Genomic DNA, 19,417 nt, shown 5'->3' with positions numbered 1-19,417 from the left:
AGTTCATGATTTTGCGAGGGACTGGAATGAAATGAACTCCAAACTTCGGACCTTTACCACATTTGATCTTCCAAACCTCCCGCAGGGCTTGGAGGGTCTTCGTGGAGTGACCTCTTCCGTCATGGAGCTGGTCCCGCGCCAGTCTCACCAGAAGACAACGTCCCAGAGCATTGAGGGCACATGGGTAGCGGGTCAAAGCTGAATCTGGACCTTCACTCTTTGGGTGAATGGTCTCTTAAGCAGTCTCCGCTAGGGCTTTGAGGGTATCGTGAGTTGTTGACTAGGGAAGCTGACCAGGTCCCTGAGTACTCTTCTCCCTCCAAGGATAAAAATCCATTTTCTTCCAGAATTTTCGTCAGCTTGTCTTTTTTTAATCCAGATCACCACTTTTTCGAAAAAGGCTTCTTTCACAAAAAGAAGCATTTTCTACAAAAACACACATATCAAAGCACCTCGACGCTGCCTTCTCATCATGGCTGTAAGTGTCCATTGTTTCCCTTGAAGCCTACTTTTGTCGAGCCTTTTCTTTTCTAAAAATTCATTCCGGGGGGTCTTTCTTCGTTGATTGACACCGAGGAGATACTGTTTACCTTTCTTTTCAAGTCCTCCTTTACCCCTTTTCCCCCATCTCCTGATATCATCAGGCCATTTCCACCTGGTTCTATTCCACTGACGATTCAAATAGCGCCGCCGCGCCAAGGTCTATGACCAGCATGGGAATGAGGTTCGGAACGAGCATGGCGACTGTACGTATGCCAATTACGACGCCGACGACGCTATCCGCCTCTGCAAGGAGGGAGGACAGTACGGTCGTCCCGAGTTCATGGATTGGAGATATTGCTCCAGAGCAAAGCATTGTGCACCTCCAGCGGATTTTCGGGACGGCGACCGGGATGACTTTCTCGTCTGCAAGAAGCATAACCAGCAGTCCTGGAAGTCCAAGCAGAAGGCCAAAAAGAAGCCGCACCTAGTGCGCACTACCCAGGCCACGCCCCGCGGCCCCAGAACTCCCAAGAAGGCCAAGGCCACCAAGACCGGCAGAATCGAGAAGAGCGTTACGCCCAAGAAGACTAAGGTCGCCGCCACCCCCATCCCCAAGAAGGCCAAGAAGGACAAGAAGGAGAATAGCGAGCTGTTCGTCTCCTCTTCGGAGGAGAGCGACGACGAGGATGGCGAATACGAGACGGATGTCGACATGCCTACCGTCCACATTCCCCGCCGCCACCCCGGCCCTGACGACGATGGTCCCGGTGGTGGCATGGGTGGTGGTATGGGTGGCCAACTTATTGCAGTTTAAGGGAACGAAATGCCATACAGAGTGCGATCGAGTCTTTTGGGAGGCGGTTAAGGCTTAGATGGAGATTTGTGGCCAGACCTGGCGTATGGCAATACAGAATACAAGAAGACATCTCTGGAGTCAGTTGTCGATCGTTCCGAGTTGCCCGCGTGTATGCCGAATATCCTGCTCCGTGAAGTTGTGTACGAGAAAATGTGTCGACTGAATATCGTGACTCGTGAGCGTTTCCCACGATTGGCATTTACTTCTTCGTGTAAGTGAAGGCATTGTATAGAGGAGGACAATCCATAGCCTCAAGACTGTCCTTCGCTCCCATGAAGCAAGTCTCGGAAGGGCTTGACAAATAGCATGAATTCGAGATTTGCGGTGGTATGCGTTCTTAAGATGTCTGAGATGGAAAATTGGTGTGATTTTGGATGTATTAAATTATTCATAACCATGTATACGCCCTTCTGCTGGAATAATCAGTGTTTTGGGTGATAGCGTTATGCTAGCCTTGTCACAGCAGAATATTCCAGACAAACTCTACATACGCAAGTAATCCCGCGAGCCAGGCTTAGATCTTCACTTCTCAGGTGAACAGCGTGATGTTTGAACCCTTTTAGGGCTTTGATGACATTGCAATCTCAAGCTTTACCAAGTGATGTCGGCAGGTCTCTCGCGAACTCACTTCTTTCACCAGGTATAAGAAGACGTCTTCTTGGCAGATTGTCCAACCAAGTCTTTTCACATTCTTTCAGACTCGATTCACAACAGACATCGAACTTCCGACCCTCGACCACCACCGACCTCTGTGACCTCCGACTCTCAACCACCGACCTCCCAAACCCCAAACAACCACCTATATCTACAATGGGCTCCGACCCCCATGCCGACTCTGGCGAGTCGTCTTCTGTAAGTCGAATTCCCACCCCCCCCCCCCTACCACCCTGAAGCCCCCTCTCGTCCCCTCTCCCCCCTCTGCCCCCTCTCTACCTTACACACAAACACACACACACACACACAAACACACATGTGTATACATACCTACGAACAAAACAATTCTATCTCCTCCTGCCCCAGTTCGATTTATGCATACAAGAGGCTAACATCAACCTAGGAGGAGGAGCTCCTCCCCAATGACGCCAAGGGAGACCACTCTTCCTGCAACCTCACAAGCTACAAAAAAAGGGGCAATCATGAGATGAAAGATCTCGCCCGACCCTGCCTGCACAACCCTAAGGAGCAGTGTTTCTGTTCGAGCCACCGGGGCTGTATGCCAAAGACCCAGTTCACAGATATTGAGGGCGCTATCTCCCGAAAGACCTGCATCAAGTGCAGGTTTCGAAGCGCGAACAGGGCGAAGAAGACCCCCGAGGAGCGGGCCAAGGCCAAGGCACTCGCCAAGACCCGCAAGGTTCCGGGAATGTCGAAGAAGAAGAGCACCAAGGGAACCATCACCGGCAGAGTTATGAAGACGCCTACCAAGAAGAACCGCTCTGGCAAGCGCTCCGGCAAGAAGAGCACCGAGAAGAGTGAGCTCTTTGTCTCATCCGAGTCCGAGTCCGAGTCTGAAGAGGAGGATATGGCCGACGATCACCCGAAGGGCACTGGCTACCGCCAGACGCCCGATGATGAGGACGATGCCCCTGGCCAAGATGGTTCTATGGGCGGAGGTCTTCCGGGAAACATCATCGTTGCTTGAGTCTTAGCCGACTGTCTCTGCCGGGCTCAGCTAAGGTGCGGTACTTGATTGATAGGGCTTTTGGCAGTGATTCCAAATACAGGAAGGCACTTGGAGAGTTGGAGGTGTTTCTATACTATAGATACCCAAAAGAACGCTCCTCGAGCGGATTGCTCCTTGACTAATAACAACATCTTCCCATCTCACTCATGTCCATTCATGTCATATGTTGTTCAGACTTCGAAAGAAATGGTATGCACTTGAGGAGAGGCCGGCAAGTTCTAATCTGGCTTAGATTCCTCTGCAACAAAACCTCTTCGAGCAAGCCCCCTCTTAGAGCAGATAGCAGGCTACGAATGGGGAATCAAAGAACTTCGTCAAGTGCGCCTCCATATGCCAAGCCGAGCCTTGGCTCGCGACTCGTGGTCATGGTTGTCGTCTTATTGGGCAACGTTGAAGGGGCCAAGCATGCTTGTGAGACCATGGCTTTGCTTAGGATCCCAAGAATCGTGCGAGATGACGACGAGGGGTCTAGACGTCCTGCTTGTAAGATACTCCCACAGCCACGGCCAAAAAGACCCTCAATGTGTGGCTTACTGTCCAAGACACTGACACGTGGGAGCATCAGAGCCTGAAACAAGAAGCTGAGACCGAAATGGCCACACTCTATTAGCAAGAGAAATGACGCAACATGAAGTAAAGGCATGGCTGACACTGAGATCTGGGCCTGCGCTCTTTCACCGACTGGCTATCAACTACTTGGCATCCAGACTAAGTTGGTGGTGGTGTAGTCAGACGGAGGCTATGTCAAGCCCCGAAGAGTATAGATGATTCTTCGGATTCCTGGGTAAAGAATATTCATCTCAATAAACCAACGACATCCTGTTTGCTTCCTTCACGGATAATATGCTGAAAGCATCAGCTCCCGAGCTTCAAATCGCGAGTTTTACATTATCTTTTTGGTTCCTTATCAAAACCTTTTGCTGAAAGACTAAATTGAAGAATTACAAAAGCAAGGCTGGAAGCAAGTACCGGAAAATGTGTCTCTAATGATGGGCACTGACCCAGAATTACACAAACTTCCCCGGACGGAGTGCGCGCTCTCCGCAAACCACCGGTCCGACACTCGCAGCGATGGCGCAGCATGATCGGCAAGCATCTAGCTGTCATGGACTTTAACACGCCGAAGACGACATCCCCGGGCTCCGTGCGAGCCGTCTTGCCGGTACATAAGTGTACGCCTATTTCCTACTACGGTCGTCTTTGGTCCGCTGCGGTCCATTCGCCTTATTGAGCGAGAGTCCACGACATATGGACTTACTCTCGTTTACCACAGCTCTAGCGCGAGGGTTTTAGAGGCTGGTATGCAGTGAGGTGTGCGTACGTTCTTGATCAGCTGGATCGTCAACCCCTCAATCATTATGAGAAGACTATTTGAAGCCCGCGGACCGCGGCACCGCGACATCGGGTACGCTGCCCACAGCACATGCCAAGTACAGATCACCGAGGATGTCAAGATCGCTGCTCAATCTGGCCAGAAACACATTTCCAAAAGAACAACCAAAGCAACCCAGATCCCAAACAGGAATGAGGGAGGAAACCACGGGACCGATCCCGACGACACCATCCGCCAACCTTCTTCGCTTAACCTCGTCAATCATTGCCCATCGTCTGAACCATCGAGCTAACGTGCTAAGTATGCTTCTCAACCGAGAATTTCCCTCACCGCTCTTCACACCATCTTCGCCCTGCTCAGTTTCTCCATTCGAACATTCGGTATCATTTCCTCGTATTATCCCGTTCTTCCTCTTGCATCGGCATCATCACTTGCATCTATCACAGAAGAACCACTGAGTTTTGGTTTGCCGTCGCGCCGAAAAGGGAACCAAAAAGTAACCTTCTTATCTGGTCGACTCGAAACGGCAAGGCTGGGCCAACAACACCCCGGCCCGGTGCCGACGCCGCGCAGATCAATAGATAATGCAATACGATATGGGCCGGGAAGATACTGCGCGCTCAACGGAGGATCTTGATAAACTAACAATCCTCCCAGGCGACTTGCATTATCGTAGTCGATGAGATGGAGGGATTGATAGGGAATGACAGCTTGAGTTTATAACAGTCTAGTAGCGCCCGCGCTTCTCGGCCGCCGCACACGATTTCCTTCTGACCACCTTCTCGAACGCCTCGCCAGAACGGGGCATCCGGCAGCTCGGCACCGAATTGCGACGGTCAGACATCGTATCCGCAAAATGGTCGTGAGAACTACTCGATTTAAGAGGCGGAGGACATGGGGGATGTGCCGTGTTTCCCGACGACCCATTGGGATTACTGTCGATTGGAGGTTTAAATGGAGGCTTGCCCAGACGAACGCGATGCGATGTACTTGCTTGCGACAAACCGACGTTCATGATTGACACGGGGTTTTTAACAGCGACAGCACCGAGAGAAGCGGTTGGCGCCACGCACAGGACATGAAGGAGGCCGACGGTCACAGACTCACCCCGCGATTTCCATCACAAAGGATATGAGAATGGGTTCGATTAGATGCTGACGGACGACGCTTGCCCGCAATCTGAAATCGAGAGATGACGACAATCACGACAAGGTGAAACTGAGGAAGTTGACTTATCAATTGAAATTAGGAACCCTCCAGCAAATATGTATCGCACATCTATCTTCGGCCGTCAATGCTCATCCAGTTCGATCGCGTCTCGGCGCATTAATCGACCTTTTTTCTACCAAACATACCTTTGACACCGGCCGATGAGAGAAGAAAGGAAACGACGAGCAAGAAGAACTCCGAGGTATTACATCCATCGTTATCCGTGTGTTGCGTCCGACCCGCCGTTTGCTCCAATATACATCTCCTAGCAAACAACAGCGCCAGACTTCATGGGAAACCCCGGTGATTGGAGGAAAGGGAGGAAAAGGAGGGAAAAAAAGAGAAATATTCGTGAAAGCATTACAGAGGGAATGGTGGGATTGGGCGACGATGACGATGAGGAGAACGCCACCTTCAGCCCAGCGCAGCCGCAACCCTTGGCCTTCCGGACCTTAGTTGCACCACATCTCAACACGTGTGCTCTGCAGTTGGCTCAGGACATCGAAATCAAGCCCACTCTGTCTGAACGCAACGATGATCATGTCGAATCGCTCTTCCAACGACTTAACGTTCCAGCCCTCGACATCATTCAGGCGGGGGATCTGTGGTACCGCCTCCTGCTTGACGAGGGGATCGGCCCAGCAAACATCGACCTTCTCAGACAATACGAGGCTCTTTGCAAGCTCGAGCCCAGGAGAGTTTGCCAGGTGGGACTGGCCCTTCTTGAAGCCCATGCCTACGACGAGGACGCTCGGCCGCGGCTTTTCTGCGCACAGCGCATCAACAGCGCGCTGAGCGATGGCCGACGGACGCGCGCGCATTCTTTCCGTTGCGTGCTGAAGCAGAGGGAACTGATTGTTGGACAGAAGGTAGTACGGGTTGACGGGGATGCAGTGGCCGCCAACACCCAGACTAGGTGTGAAGGGCATGTATCCAAATGGCTTGGTCGCAGCAGCACCAGAGACTTCATATGGGTCGACTCCGTGTCCAACACAGGCATCAGCCATTTCGTTGGCGAAAGCAATGCACATCATGCGCTGGCAGTTCTCGTACAACTTGGTCATCTCGGCGACCTCAGGTCTCGACACAGGAACGACGTTGTCGAAAACCTGCGAGTAGAGGCGGACGATGGCGTTCAGCGAACCGGGGACCATATCATCCAAACCGGACACTATCTTGGGGATAGCGTGAGCGGGAGGCTCAACACGGCCGGGGTCGACACGCTCAGGAGACATGCCAGCGAAGAAGTGGCGTTCCTGGGCAAGAGGGCCGAGCAGCTCTCTGGTCATGCCAACGGCGACGGATGACTCGACGACCACTACGGAGCCAGCGCGGGCGTATGTTGCAACATTCTTGAGCGCGGACCGCAGGAAGGAAGTGTCAACGGTCTGGTCTGGGCGCAGAAGCGTGGGCACTGAGATGAGGAAGTGTGTAGCCGCTCCCATATCGCTGGGTTTGCTGGTGAACTTGGCCTTACTGTCTGGGCCGAATTCTCTCTCGAGGCTCTGGACTCGCGCCTCAGAGACATCGAAACCGAGGACGTTGAACTTGCGGGCAAAGTTGCCCACGAGGTGCTCTCCAACGTATCCCACCCCAATGACGGCAACCAGTGGTTCCGCCTCGAGGTCAATGGAGCTGGCAATAGTTGCGAGTTCCTCGTCTGATTCGCACTCCTCCGTGGGAGGAGTGATGGGGTAGTAGCCATCGTGAGAGAACTCCCAAGGCGCGGCTCGGTCCTTGGAGGATTCTGGAGAGTTGAAGGGGAAAGCATCGCGGCAAGTCGGAGACCGCTCCGGAGTATCGGGTGTAAGAAGCTGAGAGTCCATTGCGACGGCGAGGGGGGTATCAAACGAACGATGGGTAGTTGCGGAGAAGAACGAGTGTCGACGAAGAGCTACACGAGGAAGATATCTACGATATCTTAAAAGTCAACTCCACTGCCAAGTTGGCTTGAGGGTTTAAGGAGGAAGAGAGCGCGGCGACGGGAAGGAAGAGAGTTCAGTCGAAGGAACGAAGACGGGAGTTAAAAAGAGTTTGCCAACTAAGGCACTGACACACATGATGGGAAAGCAGCAGGAGGAGACAGCCCACTCACCTTCGGGCTGTCCCTGGCGTCAGCGGCTCGAGGTTGCCCAGACTTTGGACTGGCGGCAGCCTCTCCATGCCACCCGTCTGCGGAAAGCAATGATTGAGACATGGACATGGCATCAACCTGGGCTTCGCCGGGCCTAATCGGGATCCACGTGTGCACCACCAAACGGCGGCAACAGCAGCAGCATCAAAAGCATGGACGCCATAGTGGTGGTGGTGGTGGTAACTCTGCGACTGAGGCTCCAAGCCGGCGGCACGCGGCTGGATGGCGACGGGGCCGTGGGCAGATCAAAGTCGGGAAGAAAAGACGAGATCATAGTTTCAGGTCCAGGCTAGCTCCCGGACAGACCAGACTTGGAATCGAACAGACGACCATCAGCAATAGTGTGTCCAAAAACAGTCCATGGCAAGCGGCCTGAAGGTGGCTGAAGGGCGAGGAGGCCCACCTCCGAAGCGCAACCACAACCACCAAGCTCACCACAGGCGCGCTTCGGCAAGACGACGCTGCACGGAGAAGGAAGAAGTAGCGCAATAACTCCGTATGGCATCAGCACAACGAGAATGGCAAAATCTCTCGCACCGGCCGGAATCCAGAACAACATCAGAAGGTGGTACTCCCCAACCAGCAACGGCAGCAGCACCAGCAGCCTTCACCCAGCGCGGGATCGCCAAGCTGGCAAGCCCGGATGCAGGAAGCAGGCAAAGACACTCATCTCCCCTGCTTGTTCATCGTACTTTCGCCGAGGTCCCCTCCGACGCTTGATGTCATGCAGAAACGCCCTTGTCGTTCTTGCTGGGGACTTTTTCCTGGTCCATTGGGAAAAGGTTGCGTTGCCTGGCTGACTGGAGGCGTGTTTCTTCTCGGAACTCTGAAAGGCTCGCGCGGAGCTCAAACATGATATCCGCTGCAGGCCATATTCGAGGTCGTAAGCGGCGGCCAGGGTGCTGGATCGAGATGAATCGACAGAGACGTGAAGGTACCCTAAGGTTACCTTCGCATCTCAAGGCCGAGGGGGGTACTTGCTTGGCCACCGGCCTTGGAACCGACGATCACAACATTCTGACCGGCCTAAACTGCGCGTCCATGAGCCCGAAATTCTCACTCAATCACCGTGAAGTCTTGGGAGGCGTTGGAAAGGGTTCTTCGACGAAAAGCTTGCGAAGTATCGGCAGGGGTGCATGAGGTGAAGGGGGGAGGCAGTGGGGGGCCAGGATGGCCTGGCTTGCGAGGTACGAGATACATCGAGGAGAAGACTGGGAGTGAACGAGCGAGAGTCTTTGGCACTTTGCCCATGCCATGGCATGCCCTGCTGCCCTGTCTGGCTGAGCATCCAGGACGATTCTGGGTAATGCGTGTGCGTATGCATCTCTCGAGGTCGCGGAAGCTATTGTCTTGGCGGAGGAATTCACGAAGTCGGAATGGGGCGACGTTTTGTGTCGAAGCGCAGCAGAAGGAAAGAAGTCCACCGAAAAGGGGGTTGTGATGAGATGATTGGCGAGAGGAACGAGACGATGGAAGACTGGAAGGACGCTTTTCGACGCATCGATGCTCGGCCAGCGTTGCTTTGCCTTGCTTTGTTTGCTCTGCTCTGCTTTCCTCCCCGCGCGGCCACAGCCCAAAAAAAACGATGCATATGCACATGTCATGCATATGCAACACGACGAGCGGACACCGAGGCCCCGGTCGGCCGGCGACCCCACCCCCGCTCAATGCAAGTCTCAGTCTGTGCGCTGGCGAGGCCTGTTAATTGCATTGCACTGTATCCGTACTCGAATGGCGGGTGAGGTGGGTGGTATTGCATTGCATGCATCAAGGCGGGGTTCTTCTGCCCCGTCTTTGCTTCTTTTCGTTGTTCCACTTCTTCCGCTCAACAACCACACCTCCCCCCTTCCCTTTACGAATATTTCACGCCTCTCCACCACCAGCCCCCCTGTCGCTTCAATCACCCACCACCCCAGCTTTCGTTCTTTTGGGTGCGAGTCCATCAATGGCTTTCCGGTCCGTCCTCCACGATCCCCCCGTCTGCGCTACCATCGTCCACCATTAGCCATACCGATCCAAACTGCTAAGCCACAACCTGCCCCTTGCACTGGGCGGCATACACGTGGTGGAGAACGGCGCCAACCGCCGGCTGTTTCTCAGACGCCCTCCGCTGCCCTTTTCGTCCCTTCCACGGCCCTTGAGATGACGAACGACAAAACGGCTGCCAAGATCTCGTTCATCTCATCGGTCCCGAGCCCGGCACAACTGGCGCGACGCCACAGGGGACACTCGTCGTACGTACGCGGCCCCTATTGAGCACATCATCCCGTCATCTCGTGTCAAGCCACAGCGGTTCTGCCTAGCCCTGCGCACCGTTATTTCTTGCTGCTTCTTGGGCCAGCGTCTGGCTCGAGCAGATGTCGTGGCATGACGCTCCATTGAAACAAGCAACGATGAAGCTCAAAGTGGTAGAGCAATACGGGAAGAAGTTGACTCGACGACGCGGAACCCCGCATCCACCGGAATAGCATCAAATCCCGTTCAGCTGGTTTCAGCTGCCGCAATTTTTCTCTACAGGGGCTCGAATACCGAGAAAACGATGTTCCGTCGAGCTTGGCCGGCGAAGGACGGCGTTGACGGCGACAGCGAGCTCGACAGGCGACATCAGTAATGGTTTCCGCTTTCTCACCATAATGATGTAGCATTTGCCGACCTTTCTCAGACACCAGAGACGCGACACTTCCAGGCGAGGCGCACCACCAGGCTCCTAGTGCACGAATTGCACTGACAAACTAGTTCTCTGCGGCCTGAAGGCGTCTTTAGAATGACCTAAGCACCTGGATTTGCCTCTTCTCGCAGTGTGTGTCCTCGACAACGGCATGATTGGTGGGACTTCGTGCCTTCGTTGTGAGTTGGCGAACCACAAGCTGGGAAACCAAGGCCTCTACACTGGCGCCATCTGCACAGCAAATGCGAGATGCAATACAATATTTAGAACTATAGCGCGACAGCGCGCATCGAGCACGGGTATTGGAGCCGCAGCCCTGCCAAGTTGGTGCCAAGTTGTGCCAGTAATGCAGAGAAGACGAGGTGCATCTTGTTGTTTGTATGACGCCGGGGACGCCATTGGCCGAAGCCATCATAGCACCGCTTCGGTCTCATGACTTGTCCTCCTCCGTCTTTTGGTAATACGAGAAACCCAATCCCACGAGGCTGCGTCACTTTACTCGACCAATTCCACTTTGTGGACTTGTCCAACCGAAGATGACTTCAATATTCCGACTAGTGCTGGCGGGCACTTTCCCCCAAGGCAAAGAAATCATCCGACCAGAAGCCCACTAGAGAGGTTGGTGTGCGGGGAGTAGGATCAATTGCTGACGGCATGAAGAACATTGGAGCAGATTTGCCATCCTGGGTCTTGTCCCAAAGCCTTCAACTTGTTGCTCCTTGGTTGTTGAATGACAGCTAGTGTCGAGAGAGAGAGAGAGAGAGTACGTTGCGGAGCGTTGCGAAGGAGAAACAATTGGCGCGGGCGCTATGCCTCTCGGAACCAAAAAGAAAAACCGCAAGAGTCAATCGAGTCGAACGGGACGTGTAAGTCCCGAGGCGGTCAACTTGTTGCTGAAGCCGGTCCTCGGAGCTTCCATCGCTGGTTACCAGATCCTCGGAGTCGACCAGCGACGGGCGCTTCCGAAAGTGCCAGCGGCGCCCAACCCGACCAGAGGAACAAAGATACCACCGGCCTGGCGCTTGCACTTCTAGTTGCGGTGTCACTTGCTCTCCCTTGATCGGCAACAGCACTCATCCACAAGGACAACATTTGAGACAAGGAGAACGACAACTGTTCCCCAGCCTTCAAGGCCGTATTTCGATTTCTGTCAACCTCCTCCATTTTCATCTCGCTGGGCACCACGCGGGGCAACAATACAATCCGAAAAGAGACTTGCGATGTGAGGGTTCGTTGGCGTGCCTCTTGGCCACAATGCTCAAGCCCCAAAGCACCCCGGTCCCTCCCGCTAAGCCTGTCCTGGCCCCGCGAACCACGCTCGGATAGTTGAATGACATATCGACAAGGGCACACAGCTTATGACCAGGGGGATTTCTCGAACTTCATCCACCCGGCCAACAGCCGGTTACATCCCAGGTACTGGTCGCTGATCTACCTCTGGGTCTTCCCCTGTTCTCTTGCAAGCACTGCAAGCACATCATTAATCAATCACCAGCGCACAACGGGCAGCTGCCGTGGATCTTCTTTATGGCTGGTTGGCCTGGGCAAGCTGGGGGAACACCACCACCAGCCTGCTCACACACTCGCTCACTCAGCTTCTGCAAGCCTGCAAGGTCCCAATCTGTACCGTCTCACTCAGCCCATTCCATATTGACTGAAAATTTTTCTTCCTTTTACTCGTTAGCCTGCCAACACACCATGCTCACCTGCAGTTGGACTCGTACCCAGCTTTAGTTGCGGATCCCAGCCTTTAGTCGGGCACGTCGGGGTCATCACCGGGAGGATCCCAATATGGGCTTCTCTGCAACTTGATGCATGGTTGGCGATTCTCGGTTTCTGAACGGTTCACAGCTTTTGGACTTGATGTGGCCATTTGTGGGCATCTGCTGGTAGCCTGGCCTGTCATTGTCAGTCACATCAGGCCCCTTCAATGCCAGAACCGGATATACGGCTCCAACAACGTGGACAACGACGTAGCGCGAGGTCGTAATGCTGAACAATGGAGCATTACCACACGACTTGGAGGGGCAACGCCTCGTATCGCGAGGGTCGGGACGCCAGCCTTCCTTTGGCAAGTGCCGTCTGTCCCGTCTGACCAGATCTTGAGCTCAAATATTGAGATTATATGCACATGGCCAGCGCCATGGACCAGCTGCCAAGCGGTACCGCCTCCATCAGCCAGCCCTCTGCTCTCTTTATCCCCATCTCGAAGTACTGGACTCAGGTCGGCGTCCTTGGCAGAACCGGCGTGTAAAATCCAACTTCTCGGCGTGGTCGACGATCAGTTATTGCCCGGCACGCATCTTTTTGTAAATACCGCTCTCTGCCGTCCTCAAACGACCCGTGAACTCTATTGCAATCTCGCCCGCAGTGTCGATCGACCGGAATCATACCCTCTTTGCATCGCGAACTGCCTCATATTCTCTAGCCATGCATGCGCTACTGTCTCTCGTCCTCTCGGGGGCCGCCATGGCCGCCACTCTCAACAATCCGCTGCGAAAGCGCGCCGAGTGCGGGCCCGGAATTGGGTCCTGCGCTCCGGGTGAGTGTTGTAGTGAGGCCGGCTGGTGTGGAACGACGGAAGAATATTGCGGCGGCTCGCAATGCCAGCTCGAATACAGCGACTCTTGCGATACCTTGTAAGTCCATTGGAACGTCGGACGGCGCTCGCCATGCGCCGCACATTGCTAACACGTTCCTGGCAGCTTCCCGCCTCCCGGCGCCAGCACGGAGAGCATCTCCCGTACCCTTGTGGGATCCGTGCCTTATGGTGTGTTCATCTGCTTATGCATCGTGGAACGGATCTAACATGCATGATCTCTTAGGCTCAATCATCACCACTTGCGCCAACCCAGGGTCCTTGGCATTGACCTTTGATGATGGCCCTTACATCTACACATCCCAACTCCTTGATCTTCTCGAGGCCCAGAACGTCACCGCCACCTTCTTCGTCGCAGGCAACAACATCGGCAAGAAGCGCATAGACGACGCCACTACACCATGGCCCGCCATCTTGCGTCGGATGTATGGCCTCGGCCACCAGATTGCTAGCCATACCTGGACCCACCGCAACTTGAACGAGGTCAACAGCACTATCCAGAGGACGGAAATCATCTACAATGAGATGGCGTTCCGAAACCTCTTCGGCTGGATTCCAACCTATATGCGCCCCCCATTCCTTGAGTGCAACGCTGGCTCGGGCTGTCAAACTTTGATGAGAACTCTAGGGTATCATATCATCAATGTCAACGTGGATACCAAGGACTACGAGAACGATTCTCCGACCTTGATCCAGGTTAGCAAGGACCGCTTCTCCAATGGGGTCTCGACAAACGCGGCCGCTAATAGCTATATCGAGCTGTCCCATGATGTCCACTATCAAACTGTGGTCAACCTGACTCAGTTTATGATTGACACTGCAAAGGAGCGTGGCTACCGTCTGGTGACCGTGGGCGAGTGCCTCAATGATCCCAGGGAGAACTGGTACCGCACAGCTGGTGGCGCACTTAGCACCGGAAGCACAGCCTCGACCACGGCGTCTCGCGCCACTGCGTCCTCTACCCTGATCGTGTCTTCTCGAGCGTCAACATCCTCCGCTCCTGCGGCTACGGGCAATGTTTCGCCGGACCAAACCTGCGGTGGCACCACTGGTTACACATGCTTGAACTCTGCGTTCGGAAACTGCTGCTCTTATTATGGATTCTGGTAAGATCCCCGGGAACATTTGACGCAATGAAGGATACAGCTGACGATACTGCCCCATTACACAGCGGCTCCAGCCTGTCATACTGCGGAACCGGCTGCCAATCGGGCTTCGGATCCTGCTCACCTCCATCTTCCGGCGTGAGCGACACGACCAACGGTCTCTGCGGCAGCGATTTCAATGCCACGTGCAAGAACAACGGTGATAAGACCTGCTGCTCGCAATATGGCTTCTGGTAAGTCATTCTCCCATATCACCTCTTCCCCAGCTTTCCTGTTCCACGGGCATGGTTCATCCGATGGCGATCATATGGAAAAACTTGATATACTGACGAGAATGTAACCAGTGGTAACACTGACACGCACTGCGGAACTGGCTGCCAGTCGCTTTTCGGGACCTGCAATTGATCGGGCCAGACTTGTGGTGCAGCACGTATTGCGGCCTGCACTGAACCTTGAGGCTGGCCGCCATACTCGCACAGCATGGTCGATCCTCGGGCACCCTCGTCGGCTTCCAGGGTCTCTACTCAAGCCATTTCATTTGCAATCTGTCAATCAGGAATGACAACGAACATGAGGGGCAACGTCAAAAACCTTGATTAATTATGTTTTGTTTTTGTTTTCGGGCAGGCGGGCGAAGAAACCGTTAGCATCTCAACGTGCGTCTGCCTATTGACAGCCAAGTCGGCGTCGGACGCATTGCGACCTGTCTAACCTTTCCCACCTACCTTTATGATCTCTACGGCCGAGACGATGGATAAAGACGCAGCTGCAACGCAAGTGCATCGCGGCAAAAGCGTTGGAAATAGTTTAATGTTAACACCTAATCGTGAGCGATTATGTCTCAACCTATTTTGCGACATTTCAACGGCCGGTCTCGTGCTCCTAATGCTTGTCTATGTCTTTGTTTCGCCGCCGCCCGCAGCTGACCAGGCCCCGTGCCAGGTCGGCCCCCTCCGAATTGTCTTGGGTCGCAAGGCAGGCTACAACGGTTTATTCTTCGTGGCTACCTTCCAGATACGAGGAGGCCCGAGATGTCTTGTGCGTAGCATCGGAGAAACGCAATTCTCGTGATCATTTTGGTGATGCTTCAAGAGGGACCACGCTCATATCGCAGTGGCACCATCGCGGCAGGACATGCCCCGAAAACCGGTGTTTACAATTTGCCTCGGTCAGCAAAAAGTTTTCTGGAATTTCGGCGATGCGCTACGACGTATGACGAGCTTTCGTGGTGCCGAGACTCTAGCGATCTGCGATGATTGGGATGAGGGGGTCTGGCAGCCCTCGTGCGGCACTCGTCTCGGCCTGCCAAGGCACGGCAAAGGTTTCTATCTCCCAAGACTTTACCCGAGCTTACAGCTTACGTGGGCATTGGATGGCATACGCAGTCAGCAATGAAGCGAAGAACGCCAAAAAAGCTTCACCCACACGCACGGCGGCGAGGTTATTACTCGAATGGGAGATACGGCGAGAGGGAAATGGATCTGTGCGGCAGAAACAGCTGTGCAGTGGGCTTAGACAAGGCGGTCGAAGTTGTTACCAAGCTGCCTCTGTCGACAAGGGCCTCGTTCGTAAGCCCAAGGATCCTGAATCGTGACGCATTTCTCTCACCTTGGGAAAACATCGACTTGTGGAATTCGATCATGTGCCCTTGAGGGGCAGCTGAACTGCTGAATAAACTCCGCCAGGCCGTGCTCTTCTGTGGTGCTAGCGCCCAGCTAAGTGGGTTGGCCAGCAGCGAGCTAGTGCCGTCGAGCTAACAGAGCTCATCTTATTTTTGGGATCATGTTAGCAGCACAACTTGCGCGGTAGAACATCTGTCATTCGATCTTTTGGATGGTCCGGAATTTGGGATGCGATGCACACGCAAGTTCGGGACTAAACCAACCCCGTGCTGGGTTGACATGCGACGAGATGACACTGCGAAGGTGCGCCTCGATGGTCGACATGGGGGCGAAAAAGACGTGCCGCACCGTAGCATTTCGTGGGGGAAATTCGATAGTGTGCCGACCAGCAGACTGCAGCGGCGAATACTATGCTTAGATTAGGCAGTAGTACACCATATGATGAGGCAAACAAACAGGATGGACAACGTGGTTAATGGCCAAGGATGAAGGTGCGAGGTACGTTGCATACACGAAAGCCTCTTCTGTGCCATTCACAGTCCTGTGTCTCCGGACGAAGTGTGCGGTCTTCTTCCCTAGCGCGGAACGTCCCTCCCATCTTACCTCAACGTCAAGCTCAGTGCGAGAAATTGTCGAATGGCACCACTGGCTGGTCGCTGAGGACCCCGGTCCCCGAGGTGCCAAGCGTGCGTAACCTTGGAAAAGAAGGTCCCGGCTACTGCAGGAACTGGGATGCCGCGTGCCTAGCGCCGCGCCAATTCTCATCGGGGGTCGAAGTGGGGCCGCTTCTGCCGCCGCCGCTAGCACTGGAAGTCGGGCGTCTTGGACCCACCCCTCCGAGTCCAATTCCCCGCGACCTGTAACCCCGGCCAATCACTATCGGGGTAAACGGATATATACATAGTTGCAAACTTGCATCGGGGCATTTTATGACGGTTAAGCAAGAGAAAGCAAGGGGAGGGGCGTGTGCATCTCCCTTCCCGTCCCCTCCACCTCTCCCTCCGGGTTCTCCTCTCCTCTCCTCCTCGTCCCACCGTCGCCACCCTCTCACACACCGCAATCCACTCCCCCTCCTTCAGCCTTCTGGCCCCTTGCTACTTTGAGGTTGTCGATGTGTTTCTCACCATCAATCCTCATCGCAACGACCATGCAAGCCTCTTCCGCATCTCTCTTCCGCCCCGCTTTCCATCTCTCACCCTCCCACGGGGGCTAGAGTCCGCCTCATCCATCATCCAGTCGCACAATCCATCCAGGCTGAAAAGCTGGGTCCTGGGGATTGACGCCTGTGATGCGACTCCATATTCTCCCCTCACCCATGTCCAAAGGACCTTACTACAACGCCCACCGATGGTGTGATGAACCTGGAGCGTTAACGCCACAGCCTTTTCTTCTTACGCGCCTAGCAAGGAGAGACTGATACGGGCCACAACGACCGCAACCGCACGTCCTCAACGCACCTACCGCTGGAACCTCTTGGCTTACCAGCAAACCGCCATCTGTGTCAGAGGGGGCAACAAAAGCTTCCATTTTCGAAGCAATGCCCTCCCCTTACCCCGACCGCTACTACTCAGGGGCTGCAATCAACCGCAGAAGAAAGCGTTTCCAACCGGTGATTTCCCAAACGAGAAGCGACGGCACGGAAAAGGATATGGTTGAAAAGAAGGGTCCTCTTGGCAATTTGGATATCATTCATCGATGCAATGGTTTTCCCGGGGCCTGGCTGCTATCCCTCAACAACACCAGGCAAACGTTGGCAAGCCAGATCTTGCGGTGGAAGGGATGATTCAGCGGTCTGAACTCGAGTACCAAGTAGGAGGAGGCTCGAGGCAAGCGTTGAGAGCGAGCCCACACAACCAATTGTGTCGTTCATCCTGTCTCATCCAGTCATCCGAAGTACTTGTCGGCCGTCGAGAACCACGAGTGCAGTGTTGGCAGCATTGGCTTGATCCCACAGACATTAGGCCGCGCCGCTATACATGCCGCAACCATGTACGAGACGCACGATGTCGTTCGCCCGGAGTTTTCGGTCAGCGTCCGCGTACAGAGACAGCTAGAGCGAAGACGCGCATCTACCTAAAGCACACAGAGGAAATGCACAATTGTGTGTGCCTGAGTGAAGGCGTTGACGGACCTGCCTTGCCCTGGCCTGCTGAAGCCTGTCTGTCCTCTCATCGACAGCCCAGATTCTAAGCTTACTTGCGTGCGGAGGCCATCCACTTGCATGGGCAGGGACCGTACCACGTCTTTTGGTGCCCACTCTTGCAGCCTACGAACCCACGAACACGGGCTTGGCAGGCCGGGGTTTGATCTGATTTGATCCGATTCACAGCTCACTGCTGCAGCAACCATCAGCGATTCGACCGTCCAGTCGCCGCCCCAAAGACTTACTTTGCCCCGCCGATGCAGTATTGTCTTGTTCTCGGAAAGAGGTTGGTTGGCTTTGCCTCTAGAGGCAGCAGCCTAGTCACCAAGCTCAACCCAACCGAACCCAGCCAACGCTTTCTCGCAGCCTATCCATCTGCGGCTGTTTTGTTTCCTTCGCCCCCGTCGTTCTCGAAGCGAAGATCACCCGCGAACACGGGGGCCAAGGACCCCAAATGGCCTTTGTGGCATGTGTGGTAGCCCCCAGGGACCCAATCCGCGCGCTCACGCCCAAAATATCTCTCGTAGCTGCACGAAGGCTGCACTTCACAACTTCAGCAAGCAGCGGTGTCCTGAAGTTGAAACTGACGTGTATATTGGACAGGGGTGTCAGCGGAGAGCTTCACCGCGCTAAGTTCCTAGGGCCGGATCATCACCAGTCGACCACCCACCCCCGGTCGAAACGGACGCCGTTCCCTTGTCTTGCTTAGCGAGCGGCTCCCGTCTTGAACGTCGTACCGGCCGTGCATCTCTTGCTGCGCCATCTGCGCGCCTCTTCTTCTTTGGTGTGTATGCCTGTGCGGTATGATGTTTCTTTTTATTCCGAATTTGCTGCTTGCCTGGGGTTCTCTCCTGCTTCTATACTGCGCCATACCAAATGTCGACGTTTGACGACGCCACATGTCCCCTCGGATCACGCCGATCCTTATTCTGGACGTCTTGTGAGCGAATTGGTCCTTTTCCAATATCGCACACAATGCAGAGTGACGGGCTTTGTACCGCCCGTATACAGGCTGCCGCCTGATGGCGATCATGGCGTTTCTCGGATTCAAGCGAATCTAGCGGACAACATCAGCGGCGGCAACAGCTCAGCTCAGGGAGTCACGGAGGAGACTTTACTACTATTGAGCCAAGGAGACTCGGCGTAGGACCCAGGGGGGTCCTGAAGTGAGCCATCAAAACATCCACCTGCAGCCGCCGTTGTGCGTGCTGCTGCTGCTGCTGTTGAAGCATTTTCTTTTTGGACATGGATATGGGATGGCATGGTTGTCTCATCTCCACCACCCACCCAACCACACGTTTGGCGGGAAATGTCGTTGGATGGCTTGATCCCCTTGTAAACTGCCCAATGGCGTTTGGCTGTTCCCGTAACCCCGTGGCTGGACCAAGTGGACATGATCGAACCTGCTTGCTGCTTGTCGATTTCTTGCTTGCCATTGCCTCAGCTGACGCTAGATTTGGCATCGTTGTCGCCATGCCCGAATCTGTTCATCGTTCGGCCCAGCCCAGCAACTTGCTGCACTCGGATCAATAGTCCGTATTGCGAGACATGACCGCACATCGTCGAGGAAGCAGCTCAAT

The 19,417-nt window shown here is 54.4% G+C and overlaps 5 protein-coding genes across 5 annotated transcripts; 4 read left to right on the top strand and 1 right to left on the bottom strand.

Annotated features, from left to right (window-relative positions):
- Positions 1–472: 472 nt before the first annotated feature.
- Positions 473–1,297, top strand: CGGC5_v002109 (uncharacterized protein; the record flags this gene model as incomplete). The annotated part of the gene is made up of 2 exons (XM_032029165.1): positions 473–478; positions 686–1,297. 2 exons carry the CDS (start codon positions 473–475, stop codon positions 1,295–1,297), a joined length of 618 nt encoding a protein of 205 aa, XP_031891488.1.
- An 852-nt stretch (positions 1,298–2,149) lies between these two features.
- On the top strand, positions 2,150–2,981 carry CGGC5_v002108 (uncharacterized protein; the record flags this gene model as incomplete). The annotated part of the gene is made up of 2 exons (XM_032029164.1): positions 2,150–2,191; positions 2,397–2,981. The coding sequence occupies 2 exons, from the start codon at positions 2,150–2,152 to the stop codon at positions 2,979–2,981; spliced, it is 627 nt and encodes a 208-aa protein (XP_031891487.1).
- A 1,400-nt stretch (positions 2,982–4,381) lies between these two features.
- On the top strand, positions 4,382–5,039 carry CGGC5_v002107 (uncharacterized protein; the record flags this gene model as incomplete). Its single annotated transcript, XM_066150924.1, has 3 exons — positions 4,382–4,428; positions 4,478–4,656; positions 5,014–5,039. 3 exons carry the CDS (start codon positions 4,382–4,384, stop codon positions 5,037–5,039), a joined length of 252 nt encoding a protein of 83 aa, XP_066009668.1.
- Positions 5,040–6,017: 978 nt separating this feature from the next.
- Positions 6,018–7,973, bottom strand: wbpA (UDP-N-acetyl-D-glucosamine 6-dehydrogenase; the record flags this gene model as incomplete). The annotated part of the gene is made up of 3 exons (XM_032029163.2): positions 6,018–7,476; positions 7,661–7,737; positions 7,809–7,973. The coding sequence occupies 3 exons, from the start codon at positions 7,971–7,973 to the stop codon at positions 6,018–6,020; spliced, it is 1,701 nt and encodes a 566-aa protein (XP_031891486.2).
- A 4,824-nt stretch (positions 7,974–12,797) lies between these two features.
- Positions 12,798–14,477, top strand: CGGC5_v002105 (Chitin deacetylase; the record flags this gene model as incomplete). The annotated part of the gene is made up of 5 exons (XM_032029160.2): positions 12,798–13,006; positions 13,073–13,137; positions 13,193–14,072; positions 14,138–14,305; positions 14,417–14,477. The coding sequence occupies 5 exons, from the start codon at positions 12,798–12,800 to the stop codon at positions 14,475–14,477; spliced, it is 1,383 nt and encodes a 460-aa protein (XP_031891222.2).
- Positions 14,478–19,417: the final 4,940 nt, after the last annotated feature.

This window comes from Colletotrichum fructicola, assembly GCF_000319635.2.
Source record: "Colletotrichum fructicola Nara gc5 chromosome Unknown KSG_Nara_v1_contig01, whole genome shotgun sequence".
Classification (NCBI taxonomy): domain Eukaryota; kingdom Fungi; phylum Ascomycota; class Sordariomycetes; order Glomerellales; family Glomerellaceae; genus Colletotrichum; species Colletotrichum fructicola.
Note: the sequence above shows the minus strand (reverse complement) of the source record. Positions and strands in the feature narration are given on the sequence as shown.